The following is a 20,233-nucleotide window of genomic DNA, read 5'->3' as shown; positions in this document are numbered from 1 at the left end:
TTTAAGGAAGAATAGGTGTTTAGATAAAGAAATTGTGAAAGCAGTGAATATGTTGATAATTTTCCAACCTCCAGACAAGGTTCAAGTCTTCCATACATGTGCAATGAAAAAGATAATACCAATCTGAAAAGGAGATTGTTATCATAGAAATCAAGACCAATGAATGAAAAAGAAAAAAAGGTAGAACAAAAGAATTCACCTTATCATTTGAAAATAACCTAATGTTAGCAATAAGGAGTAATTGAGGGTGGGCCATGGTGGCTCAGCAGGCAGAGTTATCGCCTGCCATGCCAGAGACCCAGATTCGATTCCTGGTGTCTGCCCATGCAAAAAAAAAAAAGCAAAAAAAAAAAAAAGAAGTAATTGAGGACCTACATATTATTTTGAACCCATCTCAGCCTTATCTCTGTGTTAAATTGCAGGCACCAATAGGCATCTGTCCTGAGAAGAGATTATTAGCACTTTCTGCTTATTTTACTAATTAATTAAAGTGGTATACACCCACTTATGTATAAAGTGCAAGAAGTGGAGCAGAGCAAAAGAAATAGCAAGACTCATGAACTGAAAGAAAAAGAAAATGCCTCCCCTCAAGAGCCAATATATTAGCCCTCAAGTTTTTCCTGGCTCTAAGAGACATGTATTATTAACTATATATATATATTTTTAATGCATGGGCAGACACCGGGAATCGAACCAGAATCTCCAGCACAACAGGCGAGAACTCTGTCACTGAGCCACCAATATTTTAATAGTAACTACCTGGTCCCGTTTGGAAGAACCATTTAGAATAAATATTTATGTTTTTATATCCCTGTAAACAATGTGATCTAATAGCATGAATAGCATATCACATATAAAATTCAAGACAATTTTTTCTGCATTTTGAAAATATGCTTTTGGCCAACCTTCAATTGTAATTATATGACAACTCCTAGAGGCTGTAATTAATGAAAAACACAAGTTGAGAGAGAGAAGATTAGAATCTGCAATTTTATGGTCATCAGGTCACAAATGTCCTTGTCCCCTTGTTTTCTATTTATCTCCCCTTGTCCTTCATGCCCAAAAGAGCTTTTCCTGAAATCAACAGGTTTAACAATATTATAGTCATATAAGCTTGCTCTTACCTTAATCAACCAATATCTGCTGGTTTTTCTGCCTGGTTGAAAGCTATGCCTATCTAGGAAAAATAATTTCACTAATTATTTTATAAACATTATAAACATTTACATAGAAAAATCATATCTGTGAAGTATCTTCAGATTAAACATACTTGGATATCTTCCCTGGGTTCCACAATTTTAATTCCTGAGTCAAGACTTTATAGAATAGTGAAAGCACTATCAAAATAACAATTCAATTGGTCCAGATATATTTATTAAGTTATTTGTATTTTTGCTGCCGTGTATTCTTTGCCTTAAAGTGTACCAACCAGATATGTGATTTGGTTACTCTGTGTAAACATTGCTTAACTATATGCAATCTCATATTAATTTAGGAATAGATTTTTATGATTGTTTTTCCTGAACTGATCAACTTGAAATTGTTGAAATGTGTTTGCTAAGTAGCTGGCAAAATTTTGTACATTGCCTTGTAAAAAATGAACTTTAAAAAAGTTACATCTCATAAATCAGGGCATTAGTCTTCTGCCAACAGCAGATTTCCAGAACAGTGCTCGGATTCCAATAATGACCAAAGAAAGCTTCTGAGAATCACAAAGATTTTGCTTGATCAGATCACATATCTGATCCCTATCTCACGCTTAACACTTTCTCCGTAACAACAAGCAAAATAAACAAATACACAGACTTTTATCCCTCCAAGAGCTTAGACACAATAAATTGGAAGAGAAATTGTAGAGAGAGACATAGCAATAAAATAAGTTAAATATCACAGCTTGAAATTGAAGGAAGAGGAAATAAATACAAAGTCATATTTAGAGTGATTATGATGAGATGCTAGTTGAGTTGACCCTGTGGCCATAAAGAAAATATTAAATTATGATCAGTGATCTTGGATTGAGTTCACAGCAAAATATGATATGCTTAATCTAACTTCTATCCAAAACATTTTATATGGAGAAAAAATTGCTTTGGTGCTTGAAAGAGAGAGCCCTAGATATCAGTGAAGTTCAATGGTATAGATCTTTACTGTTCCAAAATTATTATGCATATAAACCACTTGGGGATAAAATGAAAATGTAAATTCTCAGGTAGTAGACCTGAGGGTAGGGGGCAGGAGTCTATATTTCTAAGAAGTTCCCAGTTGATGCTGATAGTTTTGCTATCAAGGATATAGAATGCATTTCCAAGAGTGTCAGATAAATGAGATGTTATTGCATTTGACCTCAAATATTTTTTGAAATCCGAAATAAAAACATATCTGCCCATATAAGTTGGCAATTTATGTTCGTATAGCTTCATTCACTTTCCAAATAAGGAAATAGCATTATAATAAAATATTTTAAAAATATGAAACATGTGAGAAGGGAATAAATAATAGTAGTACATTATTCAGTTTTCCAGCCCTATAATAAACATGCATGGAAGAATTTTAATGAAATCTGAACTTGGTCAACCCTGTGCAAAATTTGATGTGAACTATATTTATAGCATATTAAATCATATTCAATAAGGTTTAGAATTATCTTAAGCTACAATGTTTCATCCTTTTTACATCTGGTGAGCATGTAGCACACAAGGCAAGGTTTGCTTTTTTAAATGATATTTTGTTTTAGTTTCTACTAATAGTGAAACCCTGTGCTTTGTTCAATGGTGAAAAATCATGGCTATATTCTTTGATAAAATATGCCCAAGCAATCTTTTTTTGGTACTTCACCTTACATATATAAATATTATGTGTTTTGAAATATCCCATAAATAAACTGGAGTTGGGAGAAATTAGATAAAGTACATTTGAAGTTATGAATATATAGCATTTCACATATTATATAACCTCTTGACTATTCCAATTCCTTTATGTTGAATTTATAAAATATTCATGTCCAATGACAACAGTATGAGACTGCTTTGACCTCACCATGTCTTCCACACATAAACTGTGGTTTTAGATGCATTATTGCCTATCATGGAAGGTGAGATTTCTGTGATGATCCAAAAAATCATGTAACTCTGAGTGGCTAAACTAAATTATCTATGTTTGCTCTGGATAGAGTGTGTGTGTGTGTGTGTGTGTGTGTGTGTGTGAAGGGGTGGCAACAGGGAAAATTGTAGATGATATGAGTAAGGAAGATAAGGACTTCAAGTGTTCCTAGAAAAGTCAACATTTACATATATGAAACTCTGAAAAAATTATATTGAAAAAGGAAAATAAGTTTATGATTCAAAATAATTTACAGAAGATTCCACATTTTCTATTACACTCATAAACTCTGCAATTCTCTCTTTCATGTAAAAAATCAAGACAGTGTAGACAGCAATTGTATAAACTTGTTACTTGTAAAAATCTTCCAATATAAATATTTCCCATTTCTTTATGAAAATAAGATGACATACACAGAAAGGTGCTCTGGAGCGAGACATGAAGTGGAGTCTATGGAACTCAACAAAATGTAAATGATTATTTAGTAAATTATTTCTTTTTTATTAAAATGAAAAAAAAATCAAAATCCAACAAAACTGCTAAATTAAGTGGAATGTTATTTACTGTACTGAGGGTCTGTCCAAAAAAGTTTTCTGGGAAGAACAATTAATTGGTACAAATGTGAGTGCAAATCTGTCTCCTTTTAAACTTTAAAGCCTATTGTTCAAAGTTTTAGCTTGTGTGCATGATATAAATTCTATACCTTGTTATTTTCAAGTGACAATAAAAAGCACAGTTTATTACAAACTGAAGTAAAAATCAAAATAACTTTTTAAAAATCGGTCACAGTTTGGTCATTGGTATATGGAGGCTGTTCCAGGGGCCCATCCACAGCTCTTCCTCGTCTGACTGCGTGTGGTCGCTGGGGAATTCCAAAGCCTCCTTCGTGTTCTTACTGTCACCCACAGACTCCTGCTCACCTGTGCTTTTCAGCCTGTTGCCCAACGGCCTCACCGCTGTACTGTCTGACCCCACAGGGCAGGGCGCAAACTTCACCAGGGGTGGCCTTGTGTTCAGCTTCTCAGCAGAAAATGGTCCCTTGGATAACGTGTTCAGGGGGATATTCTCCTCATGAGTCACTGCCAACTTGTCTAGTTTCTTAAAGTGCCTCCCCAGTCGGACAGGGGAAGTAACTTTTAAATTATCAGTGAGGCAGGCACGGCGGGTTCTAACCACAGAACCATTCTGCGCAATGTATATATTGCCGTTGATATTACTGTGCACATTAGGATTGTGAAGACGGCTTCTCTGACATTCAGGAGCACTGTCTTCTCCAGTTGAGCTGGTCTCATACTCTCGATCAACAACCAATTTGATCATTCTTTTTCTTGCCCACTGTGAAAAAAAACCAAAAACACCACGTGAGTCACTATCAAGCGAATTAAAGACACTGACTTCAATGTATGTGTAAATCCAAAACCACACCATTGGAAAGCTATCAAAGGTGAATAGCTCAAGAAAGTTCGAGGGAAGCAACTCTCTCTTAACCACAGTTTCTTTTCTTTTCCACCAATAAAGCATTGGCTTTAGAGCTTAACATCTGAAAAAAGTTTTGCTGAGTTAGGAAGTAGACATTCTAGAAAGCACTCAAATTACAGGTCTACACACACAAACAAGCAGAACAGAATGCATATTATTACTATTTCACTAGGGATCAGATCCATTGTTTGACAGCTGCTATCTGTTTTAGAAAGTGAGTTTGAAAGGTACCCATAATAAAAGTATGTTCTGTTCATACCAGTGCTTATGTTTATAATATTTTAAAGGTATTTTTAAAACCACAATTCTAGCTTCTAATTCATTCTCCATTCTTAGCCAAATATTTTGTATAATTTAATGCATTTATTTACTGGTTTTCTGGGTCATCCCATTTTGACAGAACCCTCAAAATTCACTTTAGTAGAACACAGAATTGAAATATATCTATTCTAAACTTCCCTATTGTAAGCAACTGGAATGCAATGGATATTTTCATTGAATTTTTTTTCACTTCTACTGATCCATGTTAAAAATGGCCAGGAGGAAAAGTTAAACAATATTATGTTATTCTCAAAGTAATATTGCATTTTTATCCATAGTTTGCATTAAAGTAGCCACAGTCTTTGATTCTAGATAATATTTCACATTATTGCATTTATTCACTCAGAAAAATATTATGTATGTTACAATTCAAAATTTTTCAAAATCCACTTTAAATTACATTCAGAACAGAAAAGAAATAGTAACAGTTTTTTAAATTTTTAAAAATTTATTTAACACCTAATATTGTGAATGTCGAATACAAACTTATTTGAAAAATTCCTATTTTTCATAATGCATTTGCCAGTGGAAATGTACATATATGCAAGAGTAGACTTTTAAAGATCTCATTTGTGGCAGCTTGTCCTAAGTGTTTATTTTGTAAGGATGACACAAAAACTTCTAATATATATATATATATATATATATGACATATATGTATATATATTCATTCATATCATCCATTCTGATAGGAAAGGCATCACTGATATTATATAATGCAACATTGTTTTTTTGTTTTGGTTTGGTTTTTTGTTTGTTTGCTTGTTTTTCGACATTGCTTTTTAATAGAAATCCCACTGGGAAAAAATGAACGATTAACTGATGCTGTGTTTCAACTTACTAACATAGCAAAGATCAGTCAGTTTTACCCTTACATTTGTAATATACAAATCCAGTTCAGTAGCATATATATTCACTTTTCTGGCATGCTTCTGATCTTAAGTCAGATCCAAATCATGATCAATTTCCTCTCCTCCAAGGCTCACTTGAGAGAACACACAGAAGGCACCGCACACAAGAGCACTCATCACTGCACAACTCCCACCTACTGTGATTTCTTTTAAAGTGCTGTGTTGTAACCTTCAGAATTCACTCCTGGAGACTTCTTTTGGTGTGCATTCTTGCTTCGGTCATATTCTGGTACCTGGAAGCCCCAAGGACCTCCAGACTGGCTTTCGCTGCTACTGCTACTGCTACTGCCACTGCCACTGCTACTGCTACTGCTGACTGGTTCTGATTCCTCCTCACTTTCCACAGCTCCTTCCACTGAAGCTGATTCTTCACTGCCCTCCTCAGGGGCGTCTTGAGCTTCCAGGTCTGTGGGTTCTTCCACCGGGGCTGGTTCACTTTCTCCTTCTGGATGGTCTCCTTTTGCTTCTACATCGGGTCCTTCTTGCTCTTCAGGTGACTCCTCTTTTCGACCTCTGCCTTTTTTGACCTCCTCAACAACAGACCGCCTTCTGGCAAGCACAATGTTTTTTCTCGCCTTTTCTCCTTCTGACTCGGTGGATTCAGATTCTTCCGAGCTGGGGGTAGAACTCTCCACCTCCTCCGAGGGTGTCTCTGACTCAGATTCCTCTTCAGTTGTCTCCGATTCACTGAACTCGGATTCTTCTTCGCTGTATTCAGTATAGTCGCTCGAGGATTCCTCCTCAGACTCGACGGTGCTCTCTGTAGCTTCATCTTGGTCCAGGGTTAGTTTCAAATAATCTTTGTCTTCTTCCTCGAGGCGCCGCTGCCACTCTTCACCCTCAAGGTCGATGATGCCTCTTTTATCAGCTAGGCCTCTAACTTTCTTAAATATCATTGGAAATATCCTGGCTCTCCTCCACGTTGTGTATGTAGGCTCAGCTGCTGGTGGTTTCTCAATAGTGACAACTACTTCTTCCTCTTCACTAGGCTCTCTAACTTCAACTTTTGGTTTTTTAATTTTCTTTGGCTTGTCCTGTAAATTATGAAAATGCAATTGAAGTGTCAGCCTGGGGAATGTTTAGGATGTGAACTTGTCCCACACACGTTAAGCAGAAAGTATCTGCAAGGTGATAATAGCTTCACGCCAGTTCTATTACTGGGCTCAGAGAACAATCACTCAATTCTCTACTGTTTATCCCCACTGCACATGGACAGAGATGACATAAAAAAAAAAGCCAATTATTTTAGTTTGGCTCAGACCTCATAATACCAACATCTAATAATTTTTCATTGTTTGACCTGTTCAAAATTTATTTTTTCTATCTTAAATCAATGGAGAAATGATTAATCACTATCCCATCCCACTCTCATCCCTGCACATTGGAAAACTTTAAAAAAAATCTATTTCTTTTAACTAAAGTCTAAGAACTTTAACTAATTCATGAATTTACGATTATCAAGATTTTGAATATTTTCTTGATTTTGAGCAGGTTAAAGATTCAATGGCATTAATTTATTATACCTTTAGATAAATTTTCCAAGTAAATATTTAAGGCAAAGAATAAGAATTTGACAAAAATGATCCAGTGGTCAATTAAACACAAATTACATAATTCCTTCAAGACCGTTGGAGGTAATAAATGCTATTTTCTGCTAATTGAAAGATGGAGACTATACTTTTTCATGAGTTTTTGGAATGGTAGATAGCGTGGGAACAAAAGTAACCATTGTGTGACAGAATACATTTTAATTTATGTGATTATAGCATTAGGTTTATGGAATTTTTACAGATGTAATGGTAACTCTTTCCCAAGTGTTCAGTGTTTTGAAGGAAATAAATTAAGCATATTCAAGTTAATTTTCCTCCATAGACAAGGCAATGGAATGGTCAGTACCGTTACACCGACGTAGAAAGTATTAGGCAAATAGGATTTCTGAAAACTGAAAAGTTCTTTAGCCTGATATTTATACAGGGTTTAAAAATATTGTTTTTGAAATACTACCTTACATCAAAAAATATAGCAATTACCTCTTCTTCTTCATCTTCCTCCTCAGCCTCACCGACCACCTCACCATAATCCTCTGGACCGGGCGGCGGTAACAACCGGCGGCGACTCCCGTAGCGAGGCATTTCATACCTGCAACAGAAACTTACAACTTTAAGTATTTTTCACGTGGCCTGTGTAGACTCTACCATGAGTGATCTTTGTTTCCTTTTTTATCTTCATCATTCAGTTCACAGATATTTATGCAGCACAACAAGGCTCCTTGTAGACTAATTAATTACAAAACTATAGGGTAAGAGTTACTACCTGATGACCAATGATTTTTGCCATAGTGGTACCCTAGAATAACAATAAAGAGAGTTGAGTTATTCATGATATAAATTTTGGGAGAGATCAGAATGAGGAGAAAGGCTTAATGGCTTCTTAATGAAGTAAAGAATCCAGGGCACAAAAGAGGATCTTTCTAAAAGGATAATGGCTCATTCAGAATATAAAGCCCAAACATTTATATTAAAGGTCTATTTCATTCATAGTCTGTACTAGTGTTGACATTTTCCCACTGCAGTTTTAGAAAACAGTTAACTTGTAGTGTCTAGAAGTGAACTTTTAAATACTAGTAGCTACTGGAGTCTAAGGTACGTTTTCTGTTTCTTCATTGCTGCTGGCCAATACTGGAGTCTGTTTGGTTAAATAAAATGTGAAACATCTCATAAGGAAGAAATGGTGAATTCAGGAATTGAGCAAATATGTTTGACTTCTATTTCTCATTTAGATAACTTTAAATAATTGTTACCTCATTCCCAGAATTGCGATCATGTCACATTATTCATATTTTCAAAGGAAAAACTGGTGAAATGACATTTACCAAACAAATGCTAGGAATAACAATAACTTCATACCTCACAACTATTCTTAAAATACTATAGTAAGATACTGGAAAAAAATCTGAAGATGTACCCATGCTCATAACTGTAATAATCTTGTCCATATTCCTGGCCAGGATCAATTCCAGACTCCATGGATAACTCCTATTATTCAAAAAGAGAAATTGCATTTGAAAGCAAATTCTTATCACACTTCAGCTCAAAGTCAGATTTCTACCCCTAGAATTTGAGGAATAGCAAAACAGTCTGGCAAGCATAACTTAACTATAAACGTTCAAGCCTTTTTCTGGCTGTAACTACTTTACATGAAATAAGATTGTATTAGATCAGAGGGGAGAAAAAAGTAAAGCCTCCAGCTTTCCTAATAGTAAATCTTTTGAATTGTAAATGAGCTTTTAACTTCCTCTTGGACATCATTTAAAACAATCAATGTGTAGTTAATATTTAACTATAGTTTAACTATTCTTAGCAAGAGTTTAGCCATGAAGAATGGTTTTATTTATCTTCAGCATCATTTCAATTTCCTGCTAGAAGTTTTCTATTACCTAGTGCTCTTCTATGCAACTCAAATTATTTTTATGAAAGAATTTGGTAATGCTCATTTATGCATTAATAAGTATATAAATTAAGGTATGATATTCCCAAGGAAGTTTACATTTTAAAATATATTGCTAATTCTGGATTTAAAAGATTTTTAAAAGGAATTTATGAAAGCACAGGGTCTTTCAAGAGCTCCATTTCCAAACCTAGACAATACTGATTTTGTCAAGCTCTACTCTACAGAAATATGCCTTACCCGAGACATATATATGACACTAGATTTTTGATAAATATTAGATTCAATTTCCTTACTTTCCTCTTTTTAATTCTACTTTCATATATGAAGTACTGTGAATGGCAAAGTTTATCCAAATTAATTTTGCAACAGAGTAAGAGAAGGAAAGGAGGAAAAATTAGTAAATGTATCAATAGGAAAATGGATGCTACTTTTTCTAAGATCATATATTATCCATAAGAATTAATTTTGTTGATCCAGGTATAGTAGTGAATAGGAAAAAAAAAAAGCCCTCCTTTGAGGGCACAGAATAGCATTTAAAAAGTGTGGAAAGTCATAGCCTGCGTGGTGGATTTCTACAATTACCCTCTGTTGTGGTTTGTTTGCTCAACATCATTGTTCAAAGTTGAAATAGTTGACAATTTTAAGCAGGAAATCCCACGCAACAGAAAAGTCCAGATTTTGGTCTTCTCTTGAAAAATAAAACGACGGCAATATTGGGCCCACATTGTTACATGCCAGAAATCTATTTGGTACTGCTTCTTTACAGCATGCAAATTCTCTCTTGTTCACCACAGTATCCCCAAGTGCAGTAGGATGGATTAGACAGATATCATCTTAATTTTAATCTGCATTCCTGTGGGTGTGAACTCATTTTAAATAGGACCTCTTAAAGATATTATTATTTTTGGTTATGGTGTGGCACAACTAAATGAGGGTGGGTCTTAATCCATTTTACTGTAGGAAGTCATAGAAGCTAGATAGGAGAAGACATCACCTTGTGATAGGAGATAAAATTACAAGCCAAGGAACCCCAAGGATTGCTGACAGCCAGCACCAGAGTGCTAAAGATTTCAGGGAGAAGGCATGGTCTTGTCAATGACTTGATTTTTAACTACTGGTCTCCAAAACCCTGAGCCAATAAACTGCTGTTGTTTAAGATAAAACAAGTTTGTGGTATTTGTCATAGCAGACTGGCAAACTAAGACACCAGTCATTCTGTTTTGTATCTATACCCATAACTGCCATAGTATCCCTTTTGAACTATTGTTTTACATTCAATAATCCCCCATTATTTTACATTACTTCCCTGGATTCTGTAGTCACTTAAGTTTGCAAACACACGTCCCCTTTATACTCTGATTATTTTGCAGTCTACAAAGGTTTACCTTTACAGTGTACCAGTGGAAAGGGAATCCAACTTTGATGTTAAACTGATTCAGTTTATCCACCAGAATGACTAAAATATTTTAAAAATCAGCACTACCATGTGTTTTCAAGTACATAAAGCTACTGAATTCTTATATACTTCTGAGGAATTTGTAAATTTGCTAAAATATTTGGGAAATGTTTAACAGTAATCCTAAAGCCAAACATACTTCATAACCTTCTTACAGAACAATTCAACTCAGATCCAAAATAAATGCATACATTTGAGCACCAAAACACATTACTAATAACAACCCAAAACTGGAACCAATGCAAAGCTCCATGAAATACACCCTACAACTTCACACAACATAAACGAATCTCCCAAATACAACAATGAGGAAAAAAGTCTGACATAAACCAAACATACTATATTACTCCATTTGTATAAATTTAGAAAGTGATAAACTAATATGTGTGTTACAAGTCATGTGAATGGTTAGGGAAAGGAAGTAATATCGAGAAGAAAAAGGGGCTTCTGGAGAACTCGTAGGGTGTGTACACTGTGAAAATTCATCATGCTGTGCAACATGGTTTACATACTGGTATGTCTATAGGTTTCATTCTCTTATAAAAGTGTTTATTATAGCAAGGACTGGGGGGCAAAAAGACCCATAAGAAATTGGGGTAAATTTAATTAAAGTCTGAATTTAAGTTATTCAAACTAAATACTTGGTAAGTTTAGACTTTGGGAGTATCTAGAACCCAATGTAATTATACTAGTTTAAAGGAAGCAAACAGATCTCAGAACTAATACTTTTCAACTACTTGGCAAAATTATCAGATTAAACCACATATGTAATCTAACATGAACAGAGACTAAGAAAAGACCTTCAAAAAGTTTGAAGTTGAATTTCAGTAACTTTCAATCATCATCATCTTAATAAAGATGGAAAATAAAATATCCAAGCAAATATTTATAGGGACATAATGTAATTTAGGGGATTTCAGATTTTGAATGTTAGAATCGGAGTTATTTTTTCCTTTCATCTGCATTATAGATATGTACATTTTTAATTTTTTTGAAGACCAGGCTTAGTTCTTGCTACCTACAATATATATCTTGCATCAGCTGCCTTATAAAATATACTAGCATGAAAGAGACTGAGATAGGGACTCAGGAAACTTAGGGAGATTCAATCAGCCCCTCCGTAGTGCTATGGGATAGGAGCTGGCAGAAGGGAACAATCTGAAGGGTCTCCCTTGGATGTTGGTACCACCTATAACTAAGGGCAGAACATCATCCCTTCAAAAAAAATCAAGGCAGGACCTGGTGACCTTGACAATCCCTGGGTCTACCTGAGCAGACAATAGAACAGTGACCCCTTTGGCTGCTCCTTGCAGCCTCTGTTGCTATCCCTTTACTAGACGAAGCCTGGATTTTGGAAAATCACAGTGAGTAACATCCTCAAAAGCAATTTTATGCATAGAGCAAACACTTTCTGTTATTTTTAAAATTGATTTTTTTTTCTTGACCACAGAAAAAAGACAGAGAGCATTAACTTAGTAATTTATTGACACGTAGATATCCTTATACTAATGAACCCAAAACAAAAAAAAAAACTACTATTTACTGAAGTTCTTTCTAATATATGCCACTATCAGCTTACACATTTATTATTATAGTTACCCACTACTTTAGGGACTAAGTTAAATATTACCACCACCATTTTACAAAAGAGGAACTGATATTCATGAGGATGTATATATTGACTAAAGGTCTTGGGTGCATTAATCGTCATTTAGATTTTAACCTTAACTTGTCTGATTCAATAGCGTACGGAGCCCTCTCATACAAATCTTAACCCCAGACTTTATAAAAGTTTAATATTCCTATTGCCCTCTCACCCTTGTATTTTGAAGGAGTATGTTTTAACCAAGAAAAACCTCTTTTTAGCAGTTAGGATTCTGTTCTTAATGAAAGAGAATGCTTTTTAAAAAAAAAAAATAGAGCTTATGAATGACTAAATGTAGCCAAAGTAAAAAAATACTTAAAAGTAGCTTACCCTATTTTTATTTTATTTTAGAATTTGGGTATATAAACGTAGCAAATAAATATAATATACATTTGTTTTAAAATGCTGATTTTTTTTTGTCATTGCAGAAGAAAATATCATGGCCATTTCAAAATAGACACTTTTCCAAAACAGTCTCTTTTGCAGCCAAATTTTGCCTTAAAAACTAAATCTGGTCTCAGAAACAGTTCTGATGAATCCAGTTTCACCAAGACAAGTGACTGATCAGGTTCCTGAATATTTCACTCCCTAATCTTGCTTTTCCATAGGAGCAAAGGTCTTATTTGCCTTATTCCCAGGTAACAAAGATGAAACTGGAATTTCAGCCACCAGTAAGCATAGGATGCAGATTTATTTGCTTGTTTGTTTTAATTTCAGGACTGAAATCAAACCCTTTCTATATTTTGTGAAATTATGCCACACTGGCAACCACCCACTCTGTCTGTATGTAAGATTGATCTTAAGATCACACAAAGTATTGTGAAAACAGTGACGTTGAAAAGAAAAAGAAAATTGATACCTCCGATTTAAGAAGAGAAGGCCTCAGCAGTTGTTGTTGCTGCCAAAGGAAATTAAGACAGAAAAAGATTTAGAACATAGTTCAGATGGAAAGGGTAGGTTATGCTTGGGAAGAGAATAAAAAAAGTTGACAGCTTAAAACTGGCTGCCTTGTCATAATGATTCATTGTTCATGTGACAGCTATGAAAAACATTAACTATTATTTTGGCTAAGTCTTTATATTGGAACACAAAATAATAAAGAGTGAATTTGTTTTAATTCATGATTTGCTAATATCAAATTTCATATTTTTTTTAAAAATTTTGTTGTATAATATAACATATATACAAAGCAAAGCAAATTTTATCTTCATATGCAGGAATCTATAAATTTTTTTGGTTTAAGCTCCTTAGTTCTAAGTGTCATTTATGGTTCTAAAAGTAGTTTAATAGTCACACAATTATGTTCAACTACTCAGTCTTGTTTTAAATTGTCCCCTATTTTTTTTTCTCTCCCCAGTCACATTAAATATAACCAGGTTCACTGGGTGAAATGGTTGAATACACAGAACTCCATAATGATAAAGTTGTAATGTATTCACCATCAAACTTGAGACATATCCCCCGTTTCTTCCTATTATCAAAATGTGGATAGCTTACAACTCAAGCATTAAGTGGGTTTTCAGAAATTCTTTTGGGATTAGGGAAATTCTCATCCCTCAGATTTTGTAGGGATTGCCTCTTTCTCCCTTCTTCACCCATAATTATTTAAAGGAAATATGATCTCAATTAGCCTACTTCATAATAATTTTTAAAGTAGAATGATTTTAACAAGATTGGATCAAGATATATGATTCTGGACTTTAACTCTTTGAAGGAAAATAAGTCTACAACACGAATTTTAAAGTAAAAAACAAGCATTTGGGGGTGGGTAGAGAGGCTCTGGTCAATAATTTCACCAGTGAAACCAACTGAAATGGCTGATAGAACAACTATCCAAATGGAGGGTTAGGCTTTGTATGCTTTGTTGGTGAATTGGTCTAGTTAAGGGACTCATTTAAAGGAGGGGGTATTTAAATTAGAAATACTCTGATTCAATTTATTGTAAATATCCCTGAAAAATAGTTATTCTTAGAGGCATTCAACTTGATTTCCAAATTTAGGGCTTAGGCATTCTAAACAATTAGAACAGAGACCAATTAGGTTGCATGCTTATTTCACTCTCTTGACTGAGAAGCTGCATGCTAACCATACTAAGTTCTCCATGACTTCATCGATATAACCACTGAATGAGTGGCTAATTAATGCTATAGGACAGAATGCTCAGAATCACATTAACACAATGTATGGACAGGGTTTCCTAAAACCCTATTTTTTTTAAATCATTCTTAAAAATCCAAAGCTCTAATTTGATGATAGTATGGATCCTGGATCTGGTAGGAAGATCAAAGATTAAGTAATTGTACAATTTTTAAATTAGGCTCATAGCCTAGAAAAAGAAATTTGAGGAACATCAAGATATTAACTAGTGATGATTCAGGCAAAAAAACTCATTTATTCTTGAAAAGGTGAGCAGGTGTTTTTTGTTTTCACATTGAAAAATAGACTTAAAACATAGAAGTGACAAACATAAAGGGAGAAAATAAATGCCACACTTAAAGGTTTATAGGATAAAATACCTCATTTTTGAAAAAATGCAAATTAGTACTACCTGTCACACAAATATTTTCTGAGTCAGCTAGACATAATGTAACACCATACAACTCTTACCTCTGATGCATAACCTCTCCTGCAAGGCAGAAATAAAGATATCGGTATTAAACATCTTGGTATTTCAGAGTAAATAGAATTATAGATAAGGGCTTTTTAAAAATATGTGAGCAAAACTGAAAAGGTAATTTTTGCTAAAAGATGTTCCAGTGGGAAATATATTTTGTGAAATTATCAAGACAGGAGGATCACGGTTTCATGCCTGCATTACTAAAAGCAATTATCACCCTGCACTCCAGAGTTTTATCTCATTGGTATATAACAATACATATTGACTCTTTTATGATCAATTAGGATTAAAAAATATTCTATACAATCTCTGTCCTAGACAATTCTTGATACATATAATGTACTCATTTGGGGAAAACATGGATTTCATACATGAAGAAAATAATAGGTATAGCATGAAAATCATCTCCATTATTAAAATATATCCTTCAAAATGTATGTAAGATTTCTTTTCTGTTTGCTTCAACTTGATTCTAAAATAATGACTGCAAAATATTTGAGTTCATCTTTGAAGGGTTAGATATATTATTAGACATGGCATGAAAACATTTAGAGATATGGTACAACCAAATGTTCAATACTGCCTGAATATTTGTAATGTTCATGGACTACAAGTTGATAAAACATTTGACACTACTTGAGAGGGAAAAGAGTATAGAATATTTTCCAGACTGAATGTCATCCATTATAATGATTTCTATTTATTATTTACTTAATAGGTTGACATAGTATTAAACTGGTACTGTTTACTATGTTGAATGGAAGTGATAAGCAACTGCTATGAAGATTAATTATGAAGCAATAACTTTCTAAAGCCTAAGAAAGCAATATCTGTAGAAAATTGAAAAAAAAATCACAATGCCTTAGGCAACAAAAGTCGGTCTATCTGTCTGAAAGTGTCTTAAGCGGTTAAGGTTTTGTTGATTGAAATTGTTAGTAATAAAGCTAATATAGTGTCAACTCAACTCTATCTGCAACTTATTATTGAAAATGGTTTTGTGGTGGATTTTGCAGAGTGCCTAAATGGTTCTGCCAATATTTATGGAAGTGATAATCCTTCTAGAGCCTTTAGCTGTTTAGGAATTTTCAAATTTTACTTAATTTGTATACCTTAGAAATAAAGTAGAAGAAGGTAAAGCTCATATTTAATTTTTAATAATGGCAATTGAAATGCATACATCATATAAAATGTTCAACTACAGCTAGCCTTTATTTTCTAGGATAAACTGCCTTCTTCCACAAGCAATATGGGAAATAAAATAATATTTGAGCTACTATTTCCATTAACAATTTTTATTGCCTTTGATTTGCTTAGTAGTATTGCTTGCTTTCATTTAAGGGCAGAAAATAACTTAAAAATCAACATGTACAATGAGCTGCATGCTTTCAATTAACATGACTTCCTGTTGCTACTAATAAAACCACTCATATAATATGTAAAGAACTTTTAATACAATGTATGCCCAATGTATATTCATTATTCATGTTATACCACTTTTAAATTCTAACAATAATGACAAATGCATGGTAATTTTGTTTATGTCTTTTTAAATAAGATATCTAATAATTCAGCATGCATTTAATTGGGACATAATAAATGCAGAGCAAAAGGGTATTCTTGCTCTAGAGACTGGTTGTCAGTCATTTATTTAGGAGGTTGCTGAAGGGAATTGAGGAGGGAAAGATATTTTCCACCATGTACGCAGAAAATCTTTACGGGTCTCATGAAGATACTGTGACTTATGTGCTGAAGTGAGGAATCTCCAAATATAATGGGTCAGTAAAAGAATGGATTAAATAGAAAACATGGGTATAGGTGTTTCTTCTGAAAAGGATAAAATAATAATAAAAATTAAAAATTATGCAAACATGAAAATTCTTTTAGAAAAGTACAAAGGTATAATTTAGTATGACTATAGGTAAATGAATACAATAGTTATTTCGATTTCCTATAATATGTTCTTGGTCACCATTTAGAGATTTTGTGATCAAGGAATTCTCAGTTTTACATTAGAAAGATAGAAATTGCCTTTAGAAAAGACACACACGTGCATTAAATGCTTACACAATTGTGAGTAATACCTTGTCAGAGTCCGCCAATTAGCACAAGTTCTCATGCATATGACGAGCTGCCAACAAAAACTCCAACTGAAGTTTTTCAGTGAAAGAGAGAAAAAAATCATGTTCAACCCCGAGAAAGAAATTACTCTTGAATTGGATGAAAAGAATCTGAAGCAGAAGAGCTAATGGAAATAGTTAGACTTACAGTCTGTATTTTATCTGGCCTTGTTCACTAAGAATGCCAGACCAAATTCTTGCAGAAATGTCACAGAAAATAATATAAGAACTGAATAAAAACTTTGAAATGATACATTGTAAGGCCCTGAATCTACACCAATAAATTTATAAAAGTAATTATCAAGCATGACCTTTGTCCATTCCTCTGTGCAGGCAAATCTACTTGATAGTCAAATATATTAAAGATGCATGTGTGTGTGTAAACAAATACATATATGTATATGTGCAGAATTGAGCTCAGTGAGAATGTGGGTTCCATGAAGAAGACAATGCTCAGCTTAGCTGATGCGCTGAAGAATTCAAGAAGTTGAGCTCTAAAATAAGAAAACAGCTACTACGACTACAGAAATTACTTTCCAGAGTACAAACTTGCATCTACTTTGCCTAAAACAAATGGCAATTAATGATATAAAACTGGTGACATTTCATCAAATATATTTCCTCTTGATTTTTTCTTTAAAGTACTTATATTTCATTCAAATACTATAGGCTAAGTTTTAATGATGTACCCATAGTTACTAAAAAAGAGTAGAGTTGAAGTAAACAATGTACTTTAAAATATTTTGATAAAAAAGCAGGTTTTATATTATTGATAAACTTTAGTTTAATCAATGAAATCAGCAGTAATTAAACCCACACTAGAAAAATCTTTGTAGACATTTAGTTACTTTCTATTCATGAAACTGATTAGAATTTCTTTATTAAACTGGAGGTAAACAAATATTGTCTTTGGAGAAGAATCTTATGATGAAATTATAATTTAGGAGAAGCTATAACAAAATTAGCAAGCAAAATTAAATAGCATTTTAAACATCTGTGGGAACAATAAAATGCCTTACAAAAGTCAACAGCTCAAAATTTATTTTCATTATAAAAAGGAAAGGCAAAGCGCAGTGAGAAACACATAGAATTTCTAAGACAGCAGTTGGAAAAAGAAAATATTTACCAAGTCTATAAACATACTAGAAAGATAAAAGCAAGCCAGAATAAAGGATATCCTTATGAGAAAATAAATGACTACATATTATAGCACCTGAAATTTATTTTGGAATTCTGTTTGCCTGTCATCTCGTCCATTTCTAGAAGCATAAAGTTTTTCTTTAGTATTATTTCTTCTTACCAACCACAAAGTCTTCTAAGAAATTGCCGAACCTATGACATTTTTAAGCTTGTCGATAACAGTCTGCTTTTATTCCTGGAGCACTCATATAAAAACTATGATCAGAAAGTAAAAGTAAAAATTACTACATTACCATGACAAACAAGCCATTATTTAAAATTGCATATCTTTTATTTTCATGTATTCCCATTTTAAAAATTAGAATTTCCTTTAAATAAATTTAGGCTAAGTAAATGCTACCTTGTAGTTAAGAAAAGGTAAATCTATAAAGAGTTAACAGTGATGAAGGTAATAATCCTTTAAATTAAAAATAAGAAAAGAGGGTACCCAAGTGATTCAGTGGTACAGTGGGTAGAATGCTTGCTTGCCATGTGGGAGACTGGGGTTCGATTCTTGGCCCAATCACCCCTCCCCCCCCCAAAAAAAATAGGAAATGAAACAGCATTACATTAACTTTAAGGGTAAAAAGATGGAATTGCCTTCAATGTCCAAATTTGCCTCAGTTCCAAGTTTATGGTCAACCAAAGGGTTGTCCAATTAAAAGAGGAGAGCAACAGAAGAGTGAAGTAGGTTAATGGTGAGATTGTTTTTCTAATCCCTCAACAATATTGTTCACATTTTCCTGGTTTTGTTCAGATGTGATTTCCATATTTGCCAGCTCTGGGGTGCAAATAAGGTCCAGTTTTGAAATGTGTGAGGATGGATTGTTTTTTTCTATTTGACTGTACATGTTAGCCACTGACTTTTCAATTTCTGCTAAGTTTTTAATACGTTTGAGGATGCCTTTTGGTTCTCTTTGATTGTACATTGTTGGTGATTGCTGTAATATAGAGGATTTAATTTGCTTGATGGGTGCCAAGTTGGCGGTGTGATCATCAGTCAGGTTACAATCCCATTCTGTGGATGGAACCCAATCTGAAGGGGGCAGTGGAGAAGGAAGAAGAGGAGGTGTAGAAAGGGATGGTGGAAGAAGTGAGGGAGAATCAGAAGGAGGGGGAGGAGAAGGAGGAATGGAAGGCAAAAAGGGTGGAGGTGAAGGAGGAGGAGCATGAGGAAGAGGAGAACAGGAAAGAGGCAAAGATGAAGAGGGAGTAAGGAAAAGAGGAAGAGGAGGGATGCTCGGTGGTGGGAGGGGATGATTTTCAAAAATGTTCTTTTTGCTTTCAATAGTCACCATACATGTGGGCATCTTTCTCTTAAAAAGTGGAGAATTAGAAACGTAAGACATTGAAGGAGAAAGCTCCAAGGAACAGTCAGTATGAGAAATTATGACATCAGGTTCTGATTTGAGTTCTACCCTTCTTGAAACAGTTGGCAAAGCAGAGAATGAGGAGGGAAGCCAAGGAGAGGAAAATGAAGAGTCCGAAGATGGTGATTTCAACTGTGCAGTCCCTTGTATAATCGGAGATTTACTTTGCCTTATTTCTTCTTTTGCTGTTATATTTGTATTGTCAGCAGTAAAGAAGGCCTCATTGGTACCTCTTTTGTTTGGACAGCTTCCAGTGCTTTCATTTTCACTTTTGGGACTGCTGCTTCGCCATTGCTCCAGATCTATGATTTCTGGTCTATTTGGAACTTCCCACATTTGTCTCATTGGTAAACAACATGGTTGATTCCACGTCCTTTGAATGCTTTCTCTTGGGCCTTTCAGCGACTCATTCTTGGCTTGTGTTTTGGATAAAAATGGGCCTAGAGAATCTGTTCTTAAGGAAAAGTTTGAATTTCTTGATCTTTGACCTATATTTTCCATATAAAGGGTACTGTGGGTACTTAAGGAGCTTTCACAGGAAAGAAATTTGAATTTCCTTGCAGACTTGGGCTGGCTGCTCTGGAGGGAT

At 34.1% G+C, this 20,233-nt stretch overlaps 1 protein-coding gene across 1 annotated transcript in view; it reads right to left on the bottom strand.

The window, feature by feature from the left end:
- Positions 1-4,355: 4,355 nt before the first annotated feature.
- The window catches only part of PCDH15 (protocadherin related 15), a 1,748,268-nt gene continuing 1,732,390 nt past the window's right edge, over positions 4,356-20,233 (bottom strand). Inside the window, exons 34-36 of the mRNA XM_077125289.1 lie at positions 7,841-7,949; positions 5,949-6,844; positions 4,356-4,434 (exon numbers count right to left, since the gene is read on the bottom strand). Of these exons, the coding sequence (XP_076981404.1) occupies positions 5,960-6,844; positions 7,841-7,949 (994 nt within the window). The 3' untranslated portion in view covers positions 4,356-4,434; positions 5,949-5,959. The remainder of the gene's footprint in view (positions 4,435-5,948; positions 6,845-7,840; positions 7,950-20,233) is intronic.

The sequence above is a fragment of the Tamandua tetradactyla genome, chromosome 13 (assembly GCF_023851605.1).
Source record: "Tamandua tetradactyla isolate mTamTet1 chromosome 13, mTamTet1.pri, whole genome shotgun sequence".
Classification (NCBI taxonomy): domain Eukaryota; kingdom Metazoa; phylum Chordata; class Mammalia; order Pilosa; family Myrmecophagidae; genus Tamandua; species Tamandua tetradactyla.
This window is presented reverse-complemented; position numbering and strand designations above follow the sequence as displayed.